The 23479-nt window shown below is 51.1% G+C and overlaps 2 protein-coding genes and 1 pseudogene across 3 annotated transcripts in view; all 3 read left to right on the top strand.

Moving 5' to 3' along the window:
• Nucleotides 1-16543, top strand: part of LOC147093445 (uncharacterized) — a 91668-nt gene extending 75125 nt beyond the window's left edge. The window contains exon 5 of the mRNA XM_085974335.1: nt 12729-16543. Within this exon, the coding sequence (XP_085830461.1) occupies nt 12729-13688 (960 nt within the window). The 3' untranslated portion in view covers nt 13689-16543. The remainder of the gene's footprint in view (nt 1-12728) is intronic.
• Nucleotides 1-23479, top strand: part of LOC147093446 (uncharacterized) — a 316083-nt gene that overhangs the window by 13583 nt on the left and 279021 nt on the right. The window lies entirely within an intron of this gene.
• Nucleotides 11831-23479, top strand: part of LOC147093447 (uncharacterized) — a 420125-nt pseudogene continuing 408476 nt past the window's right edge. The window contains exon 1 of the transcript XR_015074667.1: nt 11831-11885. The product of XR_015074667.1 is annotated as an uncharacterized LOC147093447 (transcript). The remainder of the gene's footprint in view (nt 11886-23479) is intronic.

The raw sequence follows: 23479 nt of genomic DNA on the forward strand, positions 1-23479 counted from the left end.
CTTCTGGACGTCTGCATGGTGGACGGGGACCTGATGGTAGCCGCGAATCAGGTCGACCTTGGAAAAGACGGACTTTCCTGCTAGGTGTGCCGAGAAATCTTGGATGTGCGGAATGGGGTATCTATCGGGCGTGGTGGCATCGTTGAGCCGTCTGTAGTCACCGCAGGGGTGCCAGCCACCGCCCGGCTTGGGCACAATGTGGAGGGGGGATGACCCGGGGCTGTTCGAGCGGCGGATGATGCCCAGTTTTTCCATCGTGGCGAATTCTTCCTTGGCCACCGCCATCTTGGCTGGGTCCAGGCGTCTGGCTCGGGCGAACACTGATGGTCCCGTAGTGGCGATGTGGTGCTCGACCCCCATGCTTGGCTGCCGCGGCTGAGAAGGTCGGTTGTGTGAGCCTCGGGAAATCTGCGAGTAGGCGGGCGTAGTCGTCATGCGCCGGGGCGGAGCAGGACCCGACGAGGGCCGGGCTGTTGCTCTGCTGGCAGGCCAGTGAAGCGAAAGTTGCTGCGTCGCTCAGGCGCCTGCCGCGGACGTCGACCAGGAGTCCGTGGGCGCAAAGAAAATCGGCGTCCAGCAAGGGATGTGCCACCGAGGCCGTCACGAAATCCCACGTAAATCGCTGGCCGTTGAAACAAACCTCGGCCCGTCGCTTTCCGAAAGTAACGATGGCTGCGCCATTTGCCGCCACGAGGGGTGGGCCGCTGCGGCCTGCCTGGATGTCGAGCTGGGAGGCAGGAATTCTGCTGCATTGGGCTCCGGTGTCGCAAAGGAATCTGCGCCCTGAAAGAGAGTCGGTTACGTACAGCAGTTTACATGCGGTGCCGATGGCCACCGTGGCGGCGGGGGTGCAGTCGAGCGGGCCTAGGTGGCGGCGCGGGGCTGGTGCGTTGGGCTGGGCGGCCATCTTGGTTTGATCGAAAGAGCAGGGTGCTCTGCAGCGTTGGGCCTTGTGGCCGAAACGCGCGTGGTAGTAGCATAGTTCTGCGGCCTGGCGTGGCGGCGTGCGTTCGGTGGTGTCTGGGAGCCTCGCGGCTGCACAGCCGAGTTGGGCGACGGCGAAGACTTTGTCAGCGGCGGCTGCCAGTTGTACGCAGTCCGTGATCGGGGACCCCGCGAGGGCAGTCTGTACCTGCTGAGGAAGCAGGCTGAGGAAAAGGGCCCGAAACAAGAAGCACTGCGGTTCAGAGCCCAGGCGCGCAAGCATCCGGCTCATCAACTGGGTCGGGGTAGAGTCGCCGAGGCCTGGTAGTGAGAGAAGCCTGCGGGCCCTCTCCTCCCTGGACAGGCCGTAAGCCTGCAGCAAGCAGCCCTTAATGGTTGAGTACTTGCCGGTCTGTGGTGGGTTCCCCAGCAGGTCGAGAATTTCGGCAGTGGTAGAGCTTACTAGTGCTGAGACTACGTGGAGGTACCTTTCTTCATCGTCTTGAACCCTGCGAAGGGTGAATTGGGCTTCCGAGTGCGCGAACCAAGCTGGTGCTTGGTGTTCCCAGAAGGTGGGGAGCTTCAAGGACGCGGCGCCGGCCGACATCGGGCTGCTGCTGGTTGCCATCGGGTCGTTGCTGGCCTCTGTAGGGCTGCGTGAGTCGGGGGCTTCGGCCGCCGACATTCGGGGTCACCGATGTGGGGGACTACGGTCTCCCGTGTAAAGAAATAGGTAACACTGAGCTACAAGAAATAGGTCTTTACTCCAACTCTCACAATACAGTACTGAATTCGTAAAGCCCGCGAACCTGTGATGACTCACGGATTGGTCACCTGCTGAAACCTGATTGGTTTTCCTTCTCTCAGCAGCAGGCAAGTCTGAACATGCCTTATTCCTCTCAGCTTGCAACTGTCTTGCGGGGGGAGGGGAATACAGCAGTTAAAAGGGGATTATACAGGTTTATCTACATAGTGTTTCCCCAATGTGGCAACGCCACACCAGTGTATTTAATATTCTTTAAAGGGAGTAAATTAAGGGTAGGACATGGCAGGGCAGCTCGGCAGCGTGGAGTGCTCCTCCTGTGCTATGTGGGAAGTCGGGGACACTTTCGGTGTCCAGGGCGAACATGTGTGCAGGAAGTGTCTCCAGCTGCAGCTACTCGAAATCCACGTTTCTGAGCTGGAGCTGCGGCTGGAGTCACTGTGGAGCATCCGCGAAGCTGAGATCTTCATAGCTCGTCTAATGAGGTGGTCAGACGGATTGGGTGACCGCCAGACAGAGTAAAAGACCTAGGAAGGTAGTGCAGGGTCCATCTCCCTCGCCAACAGATTTTCCGTTTTGGATACTGCTGGGGGAGATGCTTTCTTGGGAATGCAGCAAGAGCCAAGTCCGTGGCACTACGAGTGGCTCAGCTGCACAGGAGGGGAGGAAAAAGAGTGGGAGAGCAATAGTGAAAGGCGATTCTATCGTAAGGGGAACAGATAGACGTTTCTGTGGCTGCAGATGTGACTCCAGGATGGTATGTTGCCTCCCTGGTGCCAGGGTCAGGGATGTCACTGAACGGCTGCAGGGCATTCTGAAGGGGGAGGGCGAACAGTTAGAGGTCGTGGTTCACATTGGTACCAAGGACATAGATAGAAAGCGGGATGAGGTCCTGCAACAAGAATTTAGGGAGCTGGGTAGCAGATTAAAAAGCAGGACCTCAAAGGTTGTAATCTCTGGATTACTCCCGGTGCCATGTGCTAGTGAGTATATAGGAATAGGTGGATAGAGCAGATGAATGCGTGGCTGAAGAGTTGGTGCAGGAGGGAGGGCTTTAGTTTCTTTGATCACTGGCTCTGTTTCTGGGGAAGGTGGGACCTGTACAAGTCGGACGGGTTGCACATGAATCGGAACAGGACCAACATCCTTGCAGGGAGGTTTGTTAGTACTGTTGGGAGTTTAAACTAACTTGGCAGGGGGATGGGATACAGAGTGGAGCTACAGTAGAGGGTGATGCACAGCCAAATATAGAGGAAAAAACAGGTCAGCCTGCAAGGCCGAGCAAATATGTAACGGCACAAGGGAGTAAGGCAAGGCTGGATGGCATTTATTTTAATGCAAGGAGTCTTGCGAGTAAAGCAGATGAATTCAAGGTGTTGATGAACACATGGGAGTATGATATTGTTATCACAGAGACATGGTTGAGGGAGGGGCAGGACTGGCAGCTCAACATTCCAGGGTATAGAATCTTCAGGCAAGACAGGGGTGTAAAAGAGGAGGGGGTGTTGCAATATTAATCAAGGAGTCAATTACTGCTGTAAGGAGGGATGATATCTTAGCAGGTTCTCATTGATTTATCTCCAGAAGGTTCCTGAACACCGGCGCTAGACTGATTTGCCTGTCGTTCATTGGTTTACCACACGCTCCGTTTTTAAACGAGGGGGTAACATTTGCAAATCCCCAGTCCTGTGGCACCACTCCCCTATCCAAGGAGGATTCAAAGATTGTGGCCAGAGCCTTCCTTCTCTCAGTAACCCAGGATGCATCCCATCCAGACCATGACACTTCCACTTTGAGCGCTGTCAACTGTTTCACTACATCCTCTTGGTCTATTTATATCCTGTCCAATTTCACTACCACCCTCTCCTTTACTGTAACATTGGCAGCATCCTCTTCTTTAGTGAAGGCAGATGCAAAGTACTCATTCAGTACCTCAGCCATGCCCACTGCATCCACCAGAAGATTGCCCTTTTGCTCCTTAATCATCGCACCTTTCCGTTGACTCTCCTTTTAGGCTTTACATGTTTAAGAAAGATTTTAATGTTCCCTATTATATTCCCACTAATCTTTCCTCAGTTTTTCCGTGCCCCTCTTAGTTTGTTTTTGATTTCTCCTCTGTACTTTCTGTATTCAGCTTGATTCCCTACGGTGCTGCTGTTGTTGTCGTGTGTTTATTATACCAGAGTCTGCGTGTGTCAAACAGCAGAAAACTCCATCTTACAAGGTCTCAAATTTGGTTATAACTTAATGCCGGCGAATAACATCAACTTAAGTTTGGAGAAATTACTGATCCGGGACTGAATCGCTTTCACATTTCCCCAGTGGGGAAAGGGAAGGACGCTGGCTGAGTTTGTTAGACACGTGCACACGTGGAGAATTATAATTGTAAAATAGCAGTCAGATCAAACCAGTTATGTATTTGAGGTTTCCAGATATTGTAAGAACCCTAAAGATATTGCATCACCAATCTGCTTAAAGTGACACCACTGTTAATGTTAGTGGAGCAGTGGTGAATGTCCTCCCCTCCGACAGTGCTCATTAGTCAAGTGCTGACACCATGAGCCATGTCCTCGGCTTTATTACAAGAGGAATAGCGAATAACAGCAAGGAAGTGATGTTCAACTGTTACAACAGACTGGTTAGGCCTCAGCTGGAGTCTGGGTTTCAATTCTGGGCACCACACTTTAGGGAGGATATCAAGGCCTTGGAGATGGTGCAGAAGAGATTTGAGAGAATTGTACTAAGGATCAGGGACTTCAGTTCTGGGGAGAGGCTGGTTTGTTCTCTTTAGAGCAGAGTTGGTTAAACGAAGATTTTATAGAGCTGTTGAAACTCATGATTGGTTTTGATGAGTAAATAAGGAGAAACTGTTTCCATTGGCAGAAGGGTCAGTAACCAGACGACGCAGATTTAAAGTGAGTGGAGAAAGAGCCACAGGCGAGGTGAGGTAACATTGTGTTACACAGCGAGTTAGTGACATCTGGAATGCATTGCCCGAGAAGGTGGTGAGGTAACATTGTGTTACACAGCGAGTTAGTGAGATCTGGAATGCATTGCCCAACAGGGTGGTGAGGTAACATTGTGTTACACAGCGAGTTAGTGAGATCTGGAATGCATTGCCCGAAAGGGTGGAGGAAGCAGATTCTGTTGTAACATTGAAAAGGGAATTGGATAAATACTTGAAGGGAAAACATTTACAGGGCTATGGGGAAAGAGAGGGACAGTGGTAATAATGGGATAGCTCTTCCAAAGAGTCAGCACCGGTGTGATGGGCTGAATGACCTTCTGTGCTGTATCATATTATGGGTCTATGATGCAGCCTCGCCCAGTCAATGGAGGTGCCTGATGGGCTGAATGACCTCCTGTGCTGTATCATATTATGGGTCTATGATGCAGCCTCGCCCAGTCAATGGAGGTGCCTGATGGGCTGAATGACCTCCTGTGCTGTATCATATTATGGGTCTATGATGCAGCCTCGCCCAGTCAATGGAGGTGCCTGATGAGGCGATCTCGGCACCGAGATTTCAATCCACCAGCAAATCCCAAGAAGCAGATATTGAAACAATCCAATCTGCCTCCGGCGCTACAGTAATCGGTTACTATGCACCAGAAGCAGCATCATCGGTTCAATATTGGCCAACAATATAGGTGTGGATAGAAAGACAAAAGTTAACCCATTGCTGGAGGTTTGCGACCTGCGATCAGGGAGCTAGGACAGGAAGCACATGAGGATCAGTTTTATGGGATGGACAATGGAGGCCATGACATGGAAAAGAATGCCAGATGAGACTATATCGAATGTTGTGGGAAGGTGAATGATGGACAAGGAAGGGTTACACACCATGGGCACAGTCACAGAGATTGGAGTTTGTGACAGTTCGGGGCAGATTAGATTTACATTGAAACTGCAGCAGAGACACAGTCCATTCGGCTCTAGTGGTCTATGCTGTGTTTATACTCCACGGGAGCCTCCTCCCACTCTCATTATATCCTGACACCGTGTCCACATATACGTTCGAGGGCGTTCGACTTGCGACACCATTATTAAATATAATTCAGAACGCCGGAGAACCCACCCTCCTGGAGTGGATTGAGCGAGTTTGTCGCACTCCCCTCACTTCAGAAAGAAATGAGCTCATTCACGTTGGACCTAAAAAGGATCGATCAGAGAATGTTCTAACTGGTTAGAAGTTAGGAACTGTGGATGGGCAGAGAGAACGAGCGGTCCACGTAACCTTAACCGCAGAGCGAGGCCGTTCAGGGGTGATGTTAGAAGTTAGGAACTGTGGATGGGCAGAGAGAACGAGGGGTCCACGTAACCTTAACCACAGAGCGAGGCCGTTCAGGGGTGATGTTACAAAGCATTTCTTCAGACACCGTGTAGTGGAAATCTAGAACACTGGCCCTCAAGAAGCTGTTGAGTCTCGGTCAATTGAAAATGACAAACTGTGACTGATAGATTTGTGTTAGGCAATGGTATTTAGGGTTATGGAACCAAGGCGGGGAGATGGAGTTAAGATACAGCTCAGTCATGATCGAATTGAATGGAGGAACAAGCTGGAGTGAATGAGTGGCCTACTCCTGTTCCGATGTTCCTGTGCCTCTATTTATAAAGCCAATGCTCCCATATACGTTTCTAAAAGCCTTATCGTCCTGTCCTGCCACCGTAAAAGATTTCTGTATCTATACCCCCAAGTTTTACTGTTCCTGCAACCCTTTTAAATTGTACCAGTTGGTTTAAATTGCATCGCCTCATTCTTCCTTCCAAAATGCAGCATTTCACACTTCTCTGCATTAAACTTCACCTGCCATGTGTCTGCCCATTTCACCAGTGTCTCTCTTTCCTCCTGAAGTCTTCTGCTGTCCTCCTCACGGTTTACGACTTTTCCGAGATTCGTGTCATCGACAAACTTTTAAATTATGCCCTGTATACCTAAGTCCATGTCACTGAAATAAATCAAAGAGCAGTGGTCCTAATCCCGCCCCCTGGGAACACTGTAAACTTCCCTCCAGTGTGAACAATATCGGTTCACAACTACTGTCTGTTTTCTGTCCCTTCGCCAGTTTAGTATCCACGCTGCCACTGCTCCTTTAATATCATTGGCTCCAATTTTGTTCACCAGTCTATTATGAGGTACTTTATCAAAGGCCTTCTGAAAGTCCAGAAACAGAACATCAACTGCACCACCTTCATCAACCCTCTCCTATTTCATCGATTCGTTCATTCAAGTCAGCCAGGTTTGATTTGCCTTTAAATAAAATCCATTTTGTCTGTCGCTAATAAACCCATGTTCTTCCAAGTGACGGTTAATTGTGTTTCGGAAATAACACCGATGTTAAGCTGAGTCGCCTGTAGTTATTTGGTTCATCGCGCTCCTTTTTTGAACAGGGAAGTAACGTTTGCAGCCCTCCCGTCCTCTGGCACCTTTCCCATATCCAAGGATTGGAAGATTGTGGCAGAGCGCGTGACATTTCTACTTTGAGCCCTGCCAACCAATTTAGTACATCGTCCGAATCGATTTATATCCTGTCCAATTTCTCTAACACCTCCTCCTTTACTGTACGATTGGCAGCATCCTCCTTTAGTGAATATGGAGCCAAAGCGTTAATTTAGTACCTCAGCCATGTCCTCTGCTTCCACAAGATTGCCTTTTTGGTCAGTAATCGGCCCCACCTTTCCTTGGACTATTCTTTCATGCTTTATATGTTTATAAAAGGCATTAGTGTTCCCTATTCTGTTACCACTAATCATTTCTCATACATTCTCCTTGCCCCTCTGTTGCTGTTGTGTGTTTATTACACTAGTGGCAGCGTTAGTGAAACAGCAACATGCTAAAATTTACAAAGACTCAAACTGGTACTGAATGAACAATTGCTTTTACATTTCCACAGTGGGGAAAGGAAAGGCTGCTGATTGATAGTTATAACGCACGGGCACACACACAAATGGAGAATTATGATTGTAAAACAGCAGTCAAATCCACCAGTTGTATATTCATGGTGTTTTCTGAGATCCCAGAGGTTGGGTGATTGGGCAGAAGCGTGGCAGATGCAATATAACGTGGATAAATGCGAGGTTATCCACTTTGGTGTCAAAAACAGAAAGGCAGACTGTTATCTGAATGGCAATAGATTGGGAGAAGGGGAAGTGCAACGAGACCTGGGTGTCCTTGTGCACCAGTCGCTGAAGGTAAGCATGCAGGTGTAGCAGGTGGTGAAGAAGGCAAATGGTATGTTGGCCTTCATAGCAAAAGGGTTTGAGTACAGGAGCAAGGATGTCCTGCTGCAGTTGTACAGGGCCTTGGTGAGACCACACCTTGAGTACTGTGTGCAGTTTTGGTCGCCTTATCTGAGGAAGGATGTTCTTGCCATGGAAGGAGTGCAGCGAAGATTCACAAGGCTGATACCTGGGATGGCAGGAATGACGTATGAGGAAAGATTGGGTCGATTGGGCTTGTACTCACTGGAGTTTAGAAGAATGAGCGGGGATCTCATCGAAACTTATAAAATTCTGACAGGTCTGGACAAATTAGATGCAGGTAGAATGTTCCTGATGGTCGGAGAGTCCAGAACCAAGGGTCATAGCCTAAGGATAAGGGGTAAGCCATTTAGGACAGAGATGAGGAAGAATTTCTTCACCCAGAGAGTGGTGAACCTATGGAATTCTCTACCACAGAAGGCGGTTGAGGCCAAGTCTTTCAATATATTCAAGAAGGAGTTAGATATATTTCTTAGAGCTAAAGGTATCGAGGGATATGGGGAGAAGGCGGGTACTGAGTTTGGACGATCAGCCATGATCTCATTGAACGGCGGAGCAGGATCGAGGGGCCGAATGGCCTACTCCTGCTCCTATCTTCTATGTTTCTATGTAAACGGAGCAAGCTTGGGGTTTGATGTGGTAGAAGGCGAACGAGTTGAGAACGGAAATAATCTAGAGTAAGAAAAGGCCCAAAAATTAAACAGTCTCGAACAGAACATCAATTTGTCTTCTCTTATCATGGAGAAATCAAATATTTGACACACACTGTGTTTGAAACAAAACTTATTTATTCACTGAAATAACAACAGAAAATGCTGGAAATACTCAGCAGGCCAGGCAGCATCCGTGGAGAGAGAAACAGAGTTAACGTTTCAGGTCTGGGACCCTTCATCAGAACTGGAAAAAGCTGGAGATGTAACAGATATTACTAAGGTAAGAGGCAGGAAAGTTATCCTGGGTGGATCTGAAACACGAAGGGTGGAAGTTCAGTTGGAATCCACGTGGAATAAGTTGGAACCGGAGACAGTTGCTGAGGAAAGAGATGTGGCTGTGAAACCGAGTCTTGGAAAATGTTGCAAATGGGGATGGCAAAATCATACAGCATGAAAAATGGGAGTAAGTGTTAAAGTCTGAAATTGTTGAACTCAATGTTGAGTCCAGAAGGCTGTAAAGTGCCGAATTGAAAGATGAGGTGCTGTTCCTCGAGCTTTATTTATTCACTATTTAAACAGAATATTAATCTCCAGCGCAGATACAGGAGTTATTAAGATCAGCAGAAACAAACCATGACTACTAGAATGAACATGGTTCAGTCCTCAATCTGATCACAGTAAATCATGTTCCATTCACTAATCTGGTCTTTTACCCAGCATTCCCCGCGGTGGACCACGTGCCGCACCCTGCCTACAAGAGCCCAGCGCGCAGGCGCGGGAGGGGCCGGTATATTGAGCATGCGTAGTGCGTTACTGGAGATGGAGAGGAGCTGAAGCCGGGAGCGCGATGGTGCAGCGGGTAAAAATCGCGACGGAGGGGAGTAATGGACCGGCAGGTGGGTGGGGAGCCTTCATAAGCAACTCGTGCAGGAGGCAAGCCCTGAATAATAAGCTGAAGATCCCGTGTTTGCAGTTGCGGGGATTTCTTCCCCTTACAGGTCCAGATTAACGGCAGCCATCTTTGTAAAGGAGGGCGGAAAGTTTCAGTGCGACGTCACCCTATGCCTGAGATAAAGAGCCTTGTGTCCAATGCGGGGAATAAAGGCCCACAGCCGCCCTGGGCCCTGAACAAGGGACTGGAGAAACTCGCTGCCCTGCGGATCAGACAATCAGCCGGCGCTAGTCCCGCCCCTCGGGCTCCCCGATTGGTTGGAGGACCCGCCGCCGGCTCGCTCCTCCAGCCACGCCCATTGGATGCCGCAAGCCCCGCCCCTCGGGCTCCCCGATTGGTTGGAGGACTCGCCGCCGGCTCGCTCCTCCAGCCCCGCCCACTGGGTGTCACTAGTCCCGCCCCTCGGGCTCCCCGATTGGTTGGAGGGCCCGCCACCAGCTCGCTCCTCCAGCCCCGCCCACTGGGTGCCGCTAGTCCCGCCCCTCGGGCTCCCCGATTGGTTGGAGGACCCGCCACCGGCTCGCTCCTCCAGCCCCGCCTCGCTCGCTCCCTATTGGTGGGAAGTTGCCGTCAATCAGGCCGCGGGCCCGGGTGACATGTCCCCGAGGAGATCACGTGCACCGTCCAAGTGCCGCCGCTCGGTCTGGGGCCTCGCGGACTCAGGTTTTTCTATTTCTCTCGATTCTCTCCTGATCCACCCCGCGCCATTTTCCACCCAATCGGAGCGGAGAAAACTCACTTCGCGTCACCGATTGCGACTCTGGAACCGACACCAAGGCCTTTCCCCGGAATGGCCTCGCACCGACTCCATCCGGCAGGATCCGAGTGCGCAGGCGCAGCTCCGAGTGGGGGGAGGGGTGTTGGTCTCCTCTGGGCATGCGCAGTTGTTGCCCTTTGTGACCGGGAGGGGTCGCTGTGCTGGACTCGGCCCAAACCGCCGCTCCCTGTGCGCATGCGTGGACTCTCGTCTGTCAATCAACCAACCGCCAGAAGAGGTCGCTGGTGAGACCAGTGAAGAAAGAAAGACTTGCATTTATATAGCGCCTTTCACCACCGGACGTCCCAAAGTACTTTACAGCCAATGAAGTACTTTTGCAGTGTAGTCACTGTTGTAATGTAGGAAATGTGGCAGTCAATTAGTGCACAGCAAGCTCCCACAAACAGCAATGTGATAATGACCAGATAATCTTCATTTTTTATGTTGATTGAGGGATAAACATTGGCTAGGACACTGGGGATAATTCCCCTGCTCTTTCCCACATTACAACAGTGACTACTTCATTGTAGTACTTCATTGGCTGTAAAGCACTTTAGGATATCTGGTGGCACTATATAAATGCAAGTCTTTCTTTCCTGAAATAATGCCATGGGATCTTTTACATCCACCTGAGAGAGCAAACAGGGCCTCAATTTAACATCTCATCCGAAAGACGCACCTCCGACAGTGCCGCACTCCCTCAGCACTGCACTGGAGTGTCAACCTGGATTTTTGTGCTCTAGTCTCTGGAGTGGGACTATGAACCCACAACTTTCTGACTCAGAGGCGAGAGTGCTACCCACTGAGCCACTGGCTGACACTAAAGAGCAAGCAGTTCTGACGAATGGTCATCGACCTGAAACGTTAACTCTGTTTCTCTCTTCACAGATGCTGCCTGACCTGCTGAGTATTTCCAGCATTTTCTGTTTTTATTAAAGAAACGAGGGAGTGATTGCTGACAGGAAGAATGTTGGGTGGTCCTACGCATGCGCACCTCCCTGGCGGCTGAGGCGAAACACCGACTCGCCCCCACCTGAGCCGCGCACGCGTACCAGATGTTGCGGCTCCGCATGCACGCCCGATGTTCCAACTGCAGGGTTTTGTGTGCTGAGCATGCGTGTTGTGGACCGATCGGGACGGGCGATTGTAGAGCAGGAGGGAGAGCGCGGGGCCATGAGCACATGCGCGGGACTCAGAGTCAACAGAGCACTTTCTGCAGAGCCGGGGCCTTGTGGGTATTACAGCCGCCATTACTGCTGATCCTTTCAACCAACCTGTGCAGCAGCTAGGGCCTGAAAATCAGCTTCACTGCCCCTAGGTTTGGAAAGGGGGAAATTAAACAACAGTTTGCCTCTGATCCTTTTCTGATCTCAATTTACAGCGTTATAGAAGTGGAGCAGTTACAGGCGGGAAGCTCAGACCAAACATCACGTCAAGATCTGACACAGTCGCTGGATTCATCAGGACCTGAATATCATCGGCGTTTGCACATGGAAGGAGAGAGCAGGGATCGCAACGCAGACAAACCGCACACGTGTTCAGTGTGTGGACGCGGATTCAGCCGATCGCCTGACCTGGTGAGACACGTGCACCGTCACACTAGGGAGAAACCGGGTAAAGGTGGGGACGGCGGGAAGGGCTTCAGTTCCCCGTCTGCATTGGAAGTTCAACGGGGCACTCACACCAGGGACAGTCTGTTCACCTGCTCCGTGTGTGGAAAGGGATTTGTTTGTTCATCCCACCTGCAAACACACCAGCGAGTTCACACTGAGGATAGACCATTTCAATGTTCTGACTGTGGGAAGAGCTTTAAAAGCCCCAAGGAACTAAAGCTACACCAACTTGTCCACACTGATGAGAGACCATTTCAATGTTCTGACTGTGGGAAGAGCTTTAAAAGCGCTCGGTATCTGAAGGGACACCAGGGAGTTCACACTGATGAGAGACCATTTCAATGTTCTGACTGTGGGAAGAGCTTTAAAAACCCCGGGGAACTAAAGCTACACCAACTTGTCCACACTGATGAGAGACCATTTCAATGTTCTGACTGTGGGAAGAGCTTTAAAAGCGCTCGGTATCTGAAGGGACACCAGGGAGTTCACACTGATGGGAGACCATTTCAGTGTCCTAACTGTGGGAAGAGCTTTAAAAGCCCCGGGGAACTAAAGGTACACCAACTTATTCACACTGACCAGAGACCCTTTAAATGTTCTGACTGTGGGAAGAGCTTTAAAAGCCCCCAGGAGCTGAAGGGACACTGGCTGCTACACACTGGGGAGAGGCCGTTCACCTGCTCCGTGTGTGGGAAGGGATTCACTGATTCATCCCACATGCTGGTACATCAGCGAGTTCACACTGACGAGAGACCCTTTAAATGTTCTGAGTGTGGGAAGAGCTTTAAAAGCTCCGGGGAGTTGAAGAGACACCAACACCTACACACTGGGGAGAGGCCATTCACCTGCTCCGTGTGTGGGAAGGGATTCACTGATTCATCCCACGTGCTGGTACATCAGCGAGTTCACACTGACGAGAGACCCTTTAAATGTTCTGAGTGTGGGAAGAGCTTTAAAAGCTCCGGGGAGTTGAAGAGACACCAACGCCTACACACTGGGGAGAGGCCATTCACCTGCTCTGCGTGTGGGAAGGGATTCATTCAGTCATTCTACCTGATGGTACATCAGCGAGTTCACACTGGGGAGAGACCGTTCACCTGCTCCGTGTGTGGGAAGGGATTCACTCAGTCATCCCACCTGCTGGTACATCAGCGAGTTCACACTGGCGAGAGGCCCTTTAAATGTTCTGACTGTGGGATGAGCTTTAAAAGCTCTGGGGAGCTGAAGGGACACCAGCGCGTTCACACTGGGGAGCGACTCTTTCAATGTTCTGAGTGTGGGAAGAGTTTTAAAAGCTCCGAGGAGCTCAAGAAACACCAACACCTACACACTGGGGAGAGGCCGTTTACCTGCTCCATGTGTGGGAAGGGATTCAGTCAGTCATACACCCTGCTGGTACATCAGCGAGTTCACACTGGGGAGAGACCATTCACCTGCTCTGTGTGTGGGAAGGGATTCACTCTGTCATCCCGCCTGCTGGTACACCAGCGAGTTCACACTGGGGAGAGACCGTTCACCTGCTCTGTGTGTGGGAAGGGATTCGCTGATTCATCCAACCTGCTGACACATCAGCGAGTTCACACTGACGAGAGGCCCTTTAAATGTTCTGACTGTGGGAAGAGCTTTAAAAGCTCCGGGGACCTGAAGGGGCACCAGCGAGTTCACACTGACGAGAAGCCCTTTAAATGTTCTGACTGTGGGAAGAGCTTTAAAAGCTCCGGGGAGTTGAAGAGACACCAGCGACTCCACACTGATCATAGAATCTAACAGCACAGAAGGAGGTGATTCGGCCCATCGTGTCTTTGAAAGAGCTGTCCAATTTAGTCCCACACCCCAGCTTTATCCCCAGAACTCTGCAAACTAGTCCTCTTCAAGGACTCGTCCAATTACTCTTTGAAAGTTCCTGTGGAACCTGATTCCAGCATCCTTTCAGATGGTGCGTTCCAGATCTGAACAACTCTCTGTATGAAAACAATTCTCCTCATTTCACCTCTAGTTCTTTTAGTAACTATTTTAAATCTGTGACCTTTGGTTACCGACCCACTTGCCAGACTGAACAGTTTCTCCCTACTTGCTCGATCAAAACCCCTCATCATTTATAACACCTCTCTTAGGTCTCCTTAACCTTCACTGCTCTAAGGGGAACAATCCCAGCTTCTCCAGTCTCTCCACATAACTGAAGTCCCTCATCCCTGGTACCATCCTGGTCGACCTCCTCTGTACCCTCTCCAAGGCCTTGACATCCTTCCTAAAGTGTGGTGCCCAGAACTGTACACAAGACTCCAGCTGAGGCCAAAACCCTGCAGCTGTACAAAACCCTGGTTAGACCACACCTGGAGCACTGTGAGCAGTTCTGGGCATCACACCTTAGGAAGGATATATTGGCCTTGGAGGGAGTGCAGCGTAGGTTTACCAGAATGATACCTGGACTTCAAGGGTTAAGTTACGAGGAGGGATTACACAAATTAGGGTTGTATTCCCTGGAATTTAGAAAGTTAAGGGGTCATCTGATCAAAGTTTTCAGGATATTAAGGGGAACAGATAGGGTAGATAGAGAGAAACTATTTCCGCTGGTTGGGGATTCGAGGACTGGGGGCATAGTCTAAAAATTAGAGCCAAACTTTTCAGGAGTGAAATTAGGAAACACTTCTACACACAAAGGGTGGTAGAGGTTTGGAACTCTCTTCCACAAACAGCAATTGATGCTCGATCAATTGTTAATTTTCAATCTGAGATTGATAGGTTTTTGTTAACCAAAGGTATTAAGGGATATGGGCCAAAGGCGGGTGTATGGAGTTAGGTCACAGATCAACCATGATCTCATTGAATGGCGGAACAGGCTCGAGGGGCTGAATGGCCTCCTCCTGTCCTATGTTCCTAACTAGTGATTTGTAAAGGTTTAGTGTAACTTCCTTGTTTTTGTATTCAATGGCACTATTTACAAAGCCAAGTATCCCATACGCTTTCTGAACCGCCTCACCAACTTGCCGTGGCACTTTCAAAGACTTGTGAATATGGACCCCCAGGTCCCTCTGCTCTTGCACCCCCTCAAACTAGTCCCATTGAGATTATACGGCCTCTCCCTGTTGTTTCTCCCAAAGTGCATCACTTCACACTTATCCTCATTTAATTTCATCTGCCTTGTGTCTGCTCATTTCACAGTCTGCCTCTGTCCTTCTGAAGTCTGCTACTACTACACTCACAAAACTTGGCAACATAGTAAATAGTATCATCCGTAAACTTTGAAATTGTTCACCTATACCCAAGTCCAGGTCAGTTATATATAACAAGAAAAGCAATGGTCCTAATCCCGACCCCTGGGGGAGCCCACTGCATACTTCCCTCCAGTCAGAAAAACATCCCTCAGCACTGCTCACTGCCTCCTCTCCCTTAGCCAATTAAATACCCAAATTACCATCAGCCCTTTAATTCCCTCTGCTTCTATTTTCAGAGTCTCTTCTGTGGTATTTTATCAAATGCCTTTTGAAAGTCCATATATACAACATCTGATGCACTACCTTCATCAACCCTCTGTCACTTCATCAGAGAACTCAATCAGGTTAATCAGACATGCTGTACCTTTAACAAATTCATCCTGGCTGCCCCTTATTAACCCATGCTTGTCCAAGTGAGAATTAATTTTGTCCTTGACAATGGTCTCTCGTCGTTCACCCACCACTGTAGGGGTCGCAAAATCGCCTCAGCCCCCGAAGATTGGGAAATATTAATCCACATCGTGGACGAAGACTTGTGTGATTTAAATTGTCTCTGGGTTGGACAATGTTTTAAAGCAGACCCAGAACCGGAAAAGGCTGTGTTAAAAAGCTCGTAAGCTAGGCAGCACTTGGACACTGGAATCAAAGAACTTTGTGAAAATCGCACACTTTTAAGATTGTACATTTTATTAAAAGATGTACTCTTGAGTTTTGGACTGTTTAAATTGCCCAGGGCATAAAAATGGCTGAACAGACCTCATGGAAACAGAATTTTAAAAGGCAGCAGAAAAGGACAGACAGGCTGTTAGCATATGAAAAGCTCAGCGCTGCCCTGTAGTAAGTTTGAATGGAGCCCGAGCTGTCAGTCACCCTGTGGTATTGGGCGGGTCCGGTAACCTACAAGCTGCTTGTTTACACTGGGGAGTAGCCCGTTTGAATCAGCCAATCATCGGACAGCAAGCACAATGGGTTGTTTACACACATCCATTCACTGAAATTGAATCTACTGCGTGATGTCTCCATGTACGAATGGAGGAAGTTAAAAGTCCTTCTCTTGTGTATTCGGACTTTTGGCGCAAAATTGCGCACGGACCTTTTCGGCGCGAAAACAGCAGGGACTCCCAGGGTATAAAGATTAAGCCCAGGAAGTCCTCTGCCCCCTTTTTTGTCTCTTACTCTTTGGACTGCAGGTGAGCAAGGTTTTGACCCACTAGCAAGACAATCTAGTGAGAAGTAAAGGGGTGGTAATTTAAGGGAAATGTTGCTAAGATTGTACGGTTAACATTGTAGCCATTTATCCCTCGTTCTTGCCGTCTGCCTTCCCCTGTTAAGCAATTTTACCGTGAGTACTTTGATCGTGTGGTGTAGTTTCTTTAGTTTTAATAAAATTTGACTCTTGCATCCAGACCATTTGTCCGTTTTTAATATATCATTAATTATCAGTTCTTCAAGTCAGAACTGGAGGGGGGTGGTTTAGCGATTCAAAACCGCTGATTGCAATTGGTCACAGTGCAGTGGCAAAGGCTGCCTGACCAGGTAAATTACCGTAAACCAGGTAAAGGATGCCCACCTACACCGACATTAGACTGATTGCCTGTAGTTACCAGGTTTGTCCCTCTTCCCCTTTTTTTAAACAGGGTGTAACATTTGCAATCCTCCAGTCATCTGGCACCACTCCCATATATCTGAGGGAGATTGAAAGATTGTGGTCAGAGCTTCTGCTATCTCCACCCTAGCTTCCCTCTGCAATCTAGGATGCATCCACCTGGACTGGGTGACTTGTTAACTTTGAGTGATGACAACCTATTTAGCACCTCCTTTCTATCCATTTTTATCCAATTTCTCTACTCCCCCCTCCTCTACTGCGACATTAACTTCATCCTCTTCTTTTGTGAAGACAGATGCTAAGTACTCATTCAGTACCTCAGCCACGCCCTCTGCCTCCGTATGATGAGCTCCTATTTGGTCCCTAATCGGCCCCACCATTCCTTTAACTACCCTTTTACTTTTCATATGTTTATAAAAGATTTTTGGGTCCCTTTTACATTACCCACTAATCTTTTCTTGTATTCTCTCCCTTGTGTCAGCTGTGGCTCAGTGGGTAGCACACTTGTTCTCTGCGTCAGAAGGTTGTGGGTTTTAGTCCCACTCCAGGGACTTGAGCACATAAAGCTAGGCTGACACTCCAGTGCAGTGCTGAGGGAGTGCTGCACTGTTTCTGATGAGACTTTAAACTGAGGCCCCGTCTGCTCTCTCAGGTGGCTGTAAAAGATCCCATGGCACTCTTTTGAAGAAGAGTAGGGGAGTTATCCCCGGTGTCCTGGCCAATATTTATCCCTCAACCAACATAACAAAAACAGATTACCTGGTTATTATCACAATGCTGTTTGTGGGAGCTTGCTGAGCACAAATTGGCTGCCGTGTTTCCCACATTACAACAGTGACTCCACTTCAAAAGTACTTCATTGGCTGTAAAGAGCTTTGAGATGTCTGGTGGTCTTGAAAGGCGCTATATAAATGCAAGTCTTTCTTTCATATATCCTTTTTCAATTTCCCCCCACTCTCTCTATTCTCCTGGTTTTTGACTGTATTCTGTACCTGACAGTTGTCGTAAACTTCCCTTTTCTGTTTTATTCTAACGTCTACATCCTTTGTCATCCAGGGAGCTTGAGCTTTGGACGCCCCATCTTTCCTCCTTATGGGAATATGCTTGGTTTGTACCTGGTGTCAAATTTTGTTTTATAACGCTCCCGTGAAGCACGTTGGGACATTTTACTACATTAAATACGTTCTATAAATACAAATCGTTGTTATTGTCTGAAACTAACAAATTCCACAGAGGAAAAATAACAGTATTTTTACTCCCAAATATTAAATATTTTGTTCCACGAGATTTATCTGCTTTTATTGATGAATTTAAAAAGTCCCGATTAAAACCTGAGCCAGTGTGTTGTGAGACAAAGAGCCTTGTGTCCAATGCGGGGAATAAAGGCCCACAGCCTCCCCGGGCCCCGGGCCCTGAACAAGGGACTGGAGAAACTCGCTGCCCTGCGGATCAGACAATCAGCCGGCGCTAGTCCCACCCCTCGGGCTCCCCGATTGGTTGGAGGGCCCGCCGCCGGCCCGCTCCTCCAGTCTCGCCCACTGGGTGCCGATAGTCCCGCCCCTCGGGCTCCCCGATTGGTTGGAGGACCCGCCGCCGGCTCCCTATTGGTCGGAAGCTCCCGCCGCCGGCTCCCTATTGGTCGGAAGCTCCCGTCAATCACCCGGGCAGTGTGAGCTGAGCATGCGCGGACCTTGGCAGCTGCGGCTGACACATCAGGTGAGTGAGCTCAGGGAGCGGGTTAATGAACCCTGGGGGAGGCTGCGAGATTCTCAGCAGCTCAGCTCTGCTCGGTGCTGTGTAAACGAGCTGCTCCACACCCCGGCTGCTCACGGGGAATGTCAGTGCGGAGGGCCCAGTGCAGCAGGCCCAGGGTGGGAGAGTCAGAGGAGAGTGTCCTAGGCGGGGGGCCCAGCACGGAGGACCCAGAGGAGAGTCTCCTAGGCAGGAGGCCTAGCACGGAGGACCCCAGGCGGCTGGCCCAGCACAGAGGACCCAGAGGAGAGTGTCCTAGGCGGGAGGCCCAGCACAGAGGACCCCAGGTGGGGGGCCCAGCATGGAGGACCCCAGGCGGGAGGCCCAGCACGGAGGACCCCAGGTGGGAGGCCCAGCACAGAGGACCTGTGGTAAACCACTTTTATCGTTCACTATCGTTACACTATGTTTTCCACTGTTACATCGTTACACTATGGTCATCACTGTTACACTGTTGTATCACTACATGAGGTCGCCTCTTGTCACGCTGTTATACCTGTGCTGACCACTGCTGACTCCGCCCATGGCTCCACCTACCTGCCCAGGTATAAAGGTGGTCGACTGGCTGGTATTCCTCCTTGTTGGATCCGATCACCCACGAGGGTGGGCTCTGTTATTTAGCCAATAAAAACCTATGGTTACTTTCTTAACTCGTCGCTTTTCATTGGATGAATTGATAGGTATATCAATTTTATTGGCTAAATTTTAAAATGTCGTTACTTGAGCAGCCAAACGACCAGTCAACGGAGCAGCCAAACGACCAGTCAGACGCCCAGCTACAACAGCCACAACAGCCGGCCTGGCTGCGAGCCCTCCGACCACCGTACCTGGATCTAAACCCACAGGCAGCAAACTCAGCCCTCAACTTCGAACACTGGCTGAGCTGTTTCGAATCCTACCTGGGAGAATCCGGCGTGCCTCAGAGATCCAAACTAAGAGTTCTGACCGCCCAAGTGAGCCCTAAAGTATTCGCACTCATCCGGGACCTTACTACATACGAGACCGCCATCAACCTGCTGAAACAACAGTACCGGAGCCCGGTAAATTCCATGTACGCCAGACAACTCCTAAGATCCTGCCCGCAACAGCCAGGAGAGTCTGTAGATGAATTTTTACGGGTGCTACAAACACTCGGCAGGGACTGTGACTTTAAAGCGGTAACGGCGGCAGAAAATACTGAAGATAATATCCGCGATGCCTTCGTGAAAGGCCTGCGGTCCGACTACTCACGGCAAAGACTGCTTGAAGCAAAGGACCTCGACCTGAACACAGCTGCAGCCCTCGCTCGCTCCCTAGAAGTGGCCCATCGGGACCTCGAGGCGTACTCCAGGTACTGTAATTCGCGCCCCTGGGACTCGGGACCGACCCCGACCGCAATACCCCTCGCAGCGCCGCCCCTGGGACCTACCTCAGCGTCGGCGTCCCAGACCCGATCGGGACCGCCACCCCCGGTACCGGCTGCGACATCGGACCCCCGCGATCGGGCCGCCGGCTGCTTCTTCTGCGGCCAGGCGAAACACCCGAGGTCGCGCTGCCCTGCAAGAAACGCGATTTGCTCCAGTTGCCAGAAGAAAGGCCACTTCGCGAAGGCCTGCAGAGGGAGAGCCACAGACACCAGCAGTGCCTCATGCGAGCTGTGGGGGCGGCCATCTTTCATCAAGGCCACAGATGCCAGTATCCCCTTGTGTGAGTCATGGGGGCGGCCATCTTTGATCAAGGCCACCGACACCAGCAGTGCCACATGTGAGTTGTGGGGGCAGCCATCTTCTCCGCCACTTTACTCCACCTCGTGGGCGCCGCCATTTTACCCACCACACTCGACCGCCACCTCGCCTCCAGACCCGACCACCGCCTCACCCGCAGACTACAACAGCTCGCTCAGCCATACACTAGCCTCCGTCACACTGGACCAAGCTCGCCCGCATCACCTGTCCAAGTCCATGATGGACATCGAAGTAAACGGCCACGCCACGACCTGCCTGTTCGACAGCGGAAGCACGGAGAGCTTCATCCATCCAGACACGGTGAGCCACTACTCCCTCACTGTCCGGCCAACGCGCAACCGGGTCTCGATGGCGTCTAGGTCCCACTCTACAGACATCAGCGGCTACTGTGTTGTGACCCTGTCGGTTAGGGGCACGGAGTATAAAAATTTCAAACTTCTCGTCCTGCCCCAACTCTGCGCTGCCGTCCTACTAGGGCTGGATTTCCAATCCCACCTTCAAAGTGTCACTCTAGCATACAGTGGACCCCTCCCCCCACTCACAGTCGACAACCAGCAGCCATTAAACCGCCCACCGTGTACCACCTGCGGCCTATCCACCCTCAGGGTCCCGCCTCCCTCCCTGTTCGCCAGCCTCACCCGCGACTGCAAACCCGTCGCCACCAAGAGCAGGCAGTACAGCGCCGGAGACAGAGCTTTTATTAGCTCTGAAGTGCAGCGCCTCCTGAAGGAGGGCATCATCGAGAGGAGCAACAGCCCCTGGCGCGCTCAGGTTGTAGTCGTCAAGACCGGCGATAAAAACCACCTAGTCATCGACTACAGCCAAACCATAAACCGGTACACCCAGCTGGACACATACCCCCTCCCCCGCATATCTGATATGGTCAACCAGATTGCACAGTACCGCGTATTCTCTACCATCGACCTTAAGTCGGCCTATCACCAACTCCCTATCCGCCCTGAGGACCGCCAGTATACCGCCTTTGAGGCGAATGGCCGCCTCTACCACTTCCTGAGGGTTCCCTTCGGCGTCACCAACGGGGTTTCGGTCTTCCAAAGGGAGATGGACCGGATGGTTGACCAGAACGGGCTGCAAGCCACGTTCCCCTATCTAGATAACGTCACCATCTGCGGCCGCGACCGGCAGGACCACGATGCTAATCTGGAGAGATTCCTCCATACGGCCCAGCGGCTGAACCTCACCTACAATAAGGAGAAATGTGTGTTTAACACCTCGCGCCTTGCCATCCTCGGCTGCGTAGTAGAGAACGGAGTCATCGGCCCCGACCCCGAAAGAATGCACCCCCTCATGGAGCTTCCCCTCCCCCACTGTCCAAAGGCGCTGAGGAGAACCCTGGGGCTCTTCACCTACTATGCCCAATGGGTGCCGAATTATGCGGACAAAGCCAGACCCCTCATGAAGTCCACCTCCTTCCCCCTGACGGCAGAAGCGTGCGCAGCCTTCTCCCTCATTAAGGGAGACATTGCTAAGGCCACAATGCACGCAGTGGATGAGTCTATCCCTTTCCAAGTGGAGAGCGATGCATCCGACTTCGCCCTGGCCGCAACCCTTAACCAGGAGGGGAGACCAGTGGCCTTCTTCTCAAGGACCCTCCAGGGCCCTGAGATCCGACACTCTTTGGTCAAGAAGGAGGCCCAGGCGATCGTGGAGGCTGTACGACGCTGGAGGCATTACCTGGCAGGCAAACGATTTACCCTCCTCACCGACCAGCGTTCGGTCGCTTTTATGTTTAATAACAAGCTGAGGGGCAAAATCAAGAACGACAAGATCTTGAGGTGGAGAATCGAGCTCTCCACCTATGATTATGATATCTTGTACCGGCCTGGTAAACTGAACGAACCCCCAGATGCTCTATCACGAAGTACATGCGCCAGCGTGCAAAGTGATCGACTGCAGACCCTCCACAACGACCTCTGCCACCCCGGGGTCACCAGACTTTACCACTTCATTAAGGCCCGCAACCTGCCCTACTCCATCGAGGAGGTCAGGACCATGACCAGGAACTGCCAAACCTGTGCCGAATGCAAACCGCATTTCTTTAGGCCGGACAGAGCAAGCCTGATCAAGGCCACCCGCCCCTTCGAGCGCTTGAGCATCGATTTTAAGGGGCCCCTCCCGTCCTCTGACCGTAATGTGTACTTCCTCAACATTATTGATGAGTACTCCCGTTTCCCCTTTGCCTTCCCTGCCCAGACATGACCAGCACCACGGTCATCAAATGCCTGAACGACCTCTTCGCCTTGTTCGGGTTCCCAAACTATATACATAGCGACCGGGGCTCCTCCTTCATGAGCGAGGAACTTCGCCAGTTCCTACTAGCGAGAGGTATTGCTGCAAGCAGGACCACCAGCTACAACCCCCGAGGGAACGGCCAGGTGGAAAGAGAGAACGCGACTGTATGGAAGGCCGTCCTCTTAGCCTTAAAGTCTAAGGGCCTCCCAACCTCTCGCTGGCAGGAAGTCCTCCCGGCAACGCTGCACTCCATCCGGTGACTGCTTTGCACTGCCATTAACGCCACCCCCCATGAACGAATGTTTGTTTTCCCCAGGAAGTCGACTACGGGAACCACGCTACCAACCTGGCTGACCTCTCCGGGGCCCGTCTTCCTGCGAAAGCACATGAGGGCCCATAAAATGGACCCCCTGGTCGAGAGGGTGGACCTCCTGCACGCCAACCCCCAGTACGCCTATGTGGCGTACCCAGACGGGCGGGAGGACACAGTCTCTTTACGAGACCTCGCACCCTCGGGCATTCCTGAGACACCACCGCTACCCCCCCCCCCACCACCCCCCCTAATCCAGCCCAGGTAGACGGCATGCCGGAACCCCACGAGCCTTCGCCGACCACGCAGACACCAGCAACAACATCGAATACTGCAACACCGCCGCCGCTGCTGCGACGATCGGAAAGGCTTACGAGGCCTCCGGACAGACTGACATACCCGAACTGGTAATACACTTCACCCCACCGGACTCAAATCTAAACAAAGGGTGAATGTGGTAAACCACTTTTATCGTTCACTATCGTTACACTATGTTTTCCACTGTTATATCGTTACACTATGGTTATCACTGTTACACTGTTGTATCACTACATGAGGTCGCCTCTTGTCACGCTGTTATACCTGGGCTGACCACTGCTGACTCCGCCCATGGCTCCACCTACCTGCCCAGGTATAAAGGTGGTCAACTGGCCGGTATTCCTCCTTGTTAGATCCGATCACCCACGAGGGTGGGCTCT

This window comes from Somniosus microcephalus, unplaced genomic scaffold, assembly GCF_052327205.1.
Source record: "Somniosus microcephalus isolate GS21.2 unplaced genomic scaffold, FLI_Smic_1.0 unresolved_chr1, whole genome shotgun sequence".
Classification (NCBI taxonomy): Eukaryota; Metazoa; Chordata; class Chondrichthyes; order Squaliformes; family Somniosidae; genus Somniosus; species Somniosus microcephalus.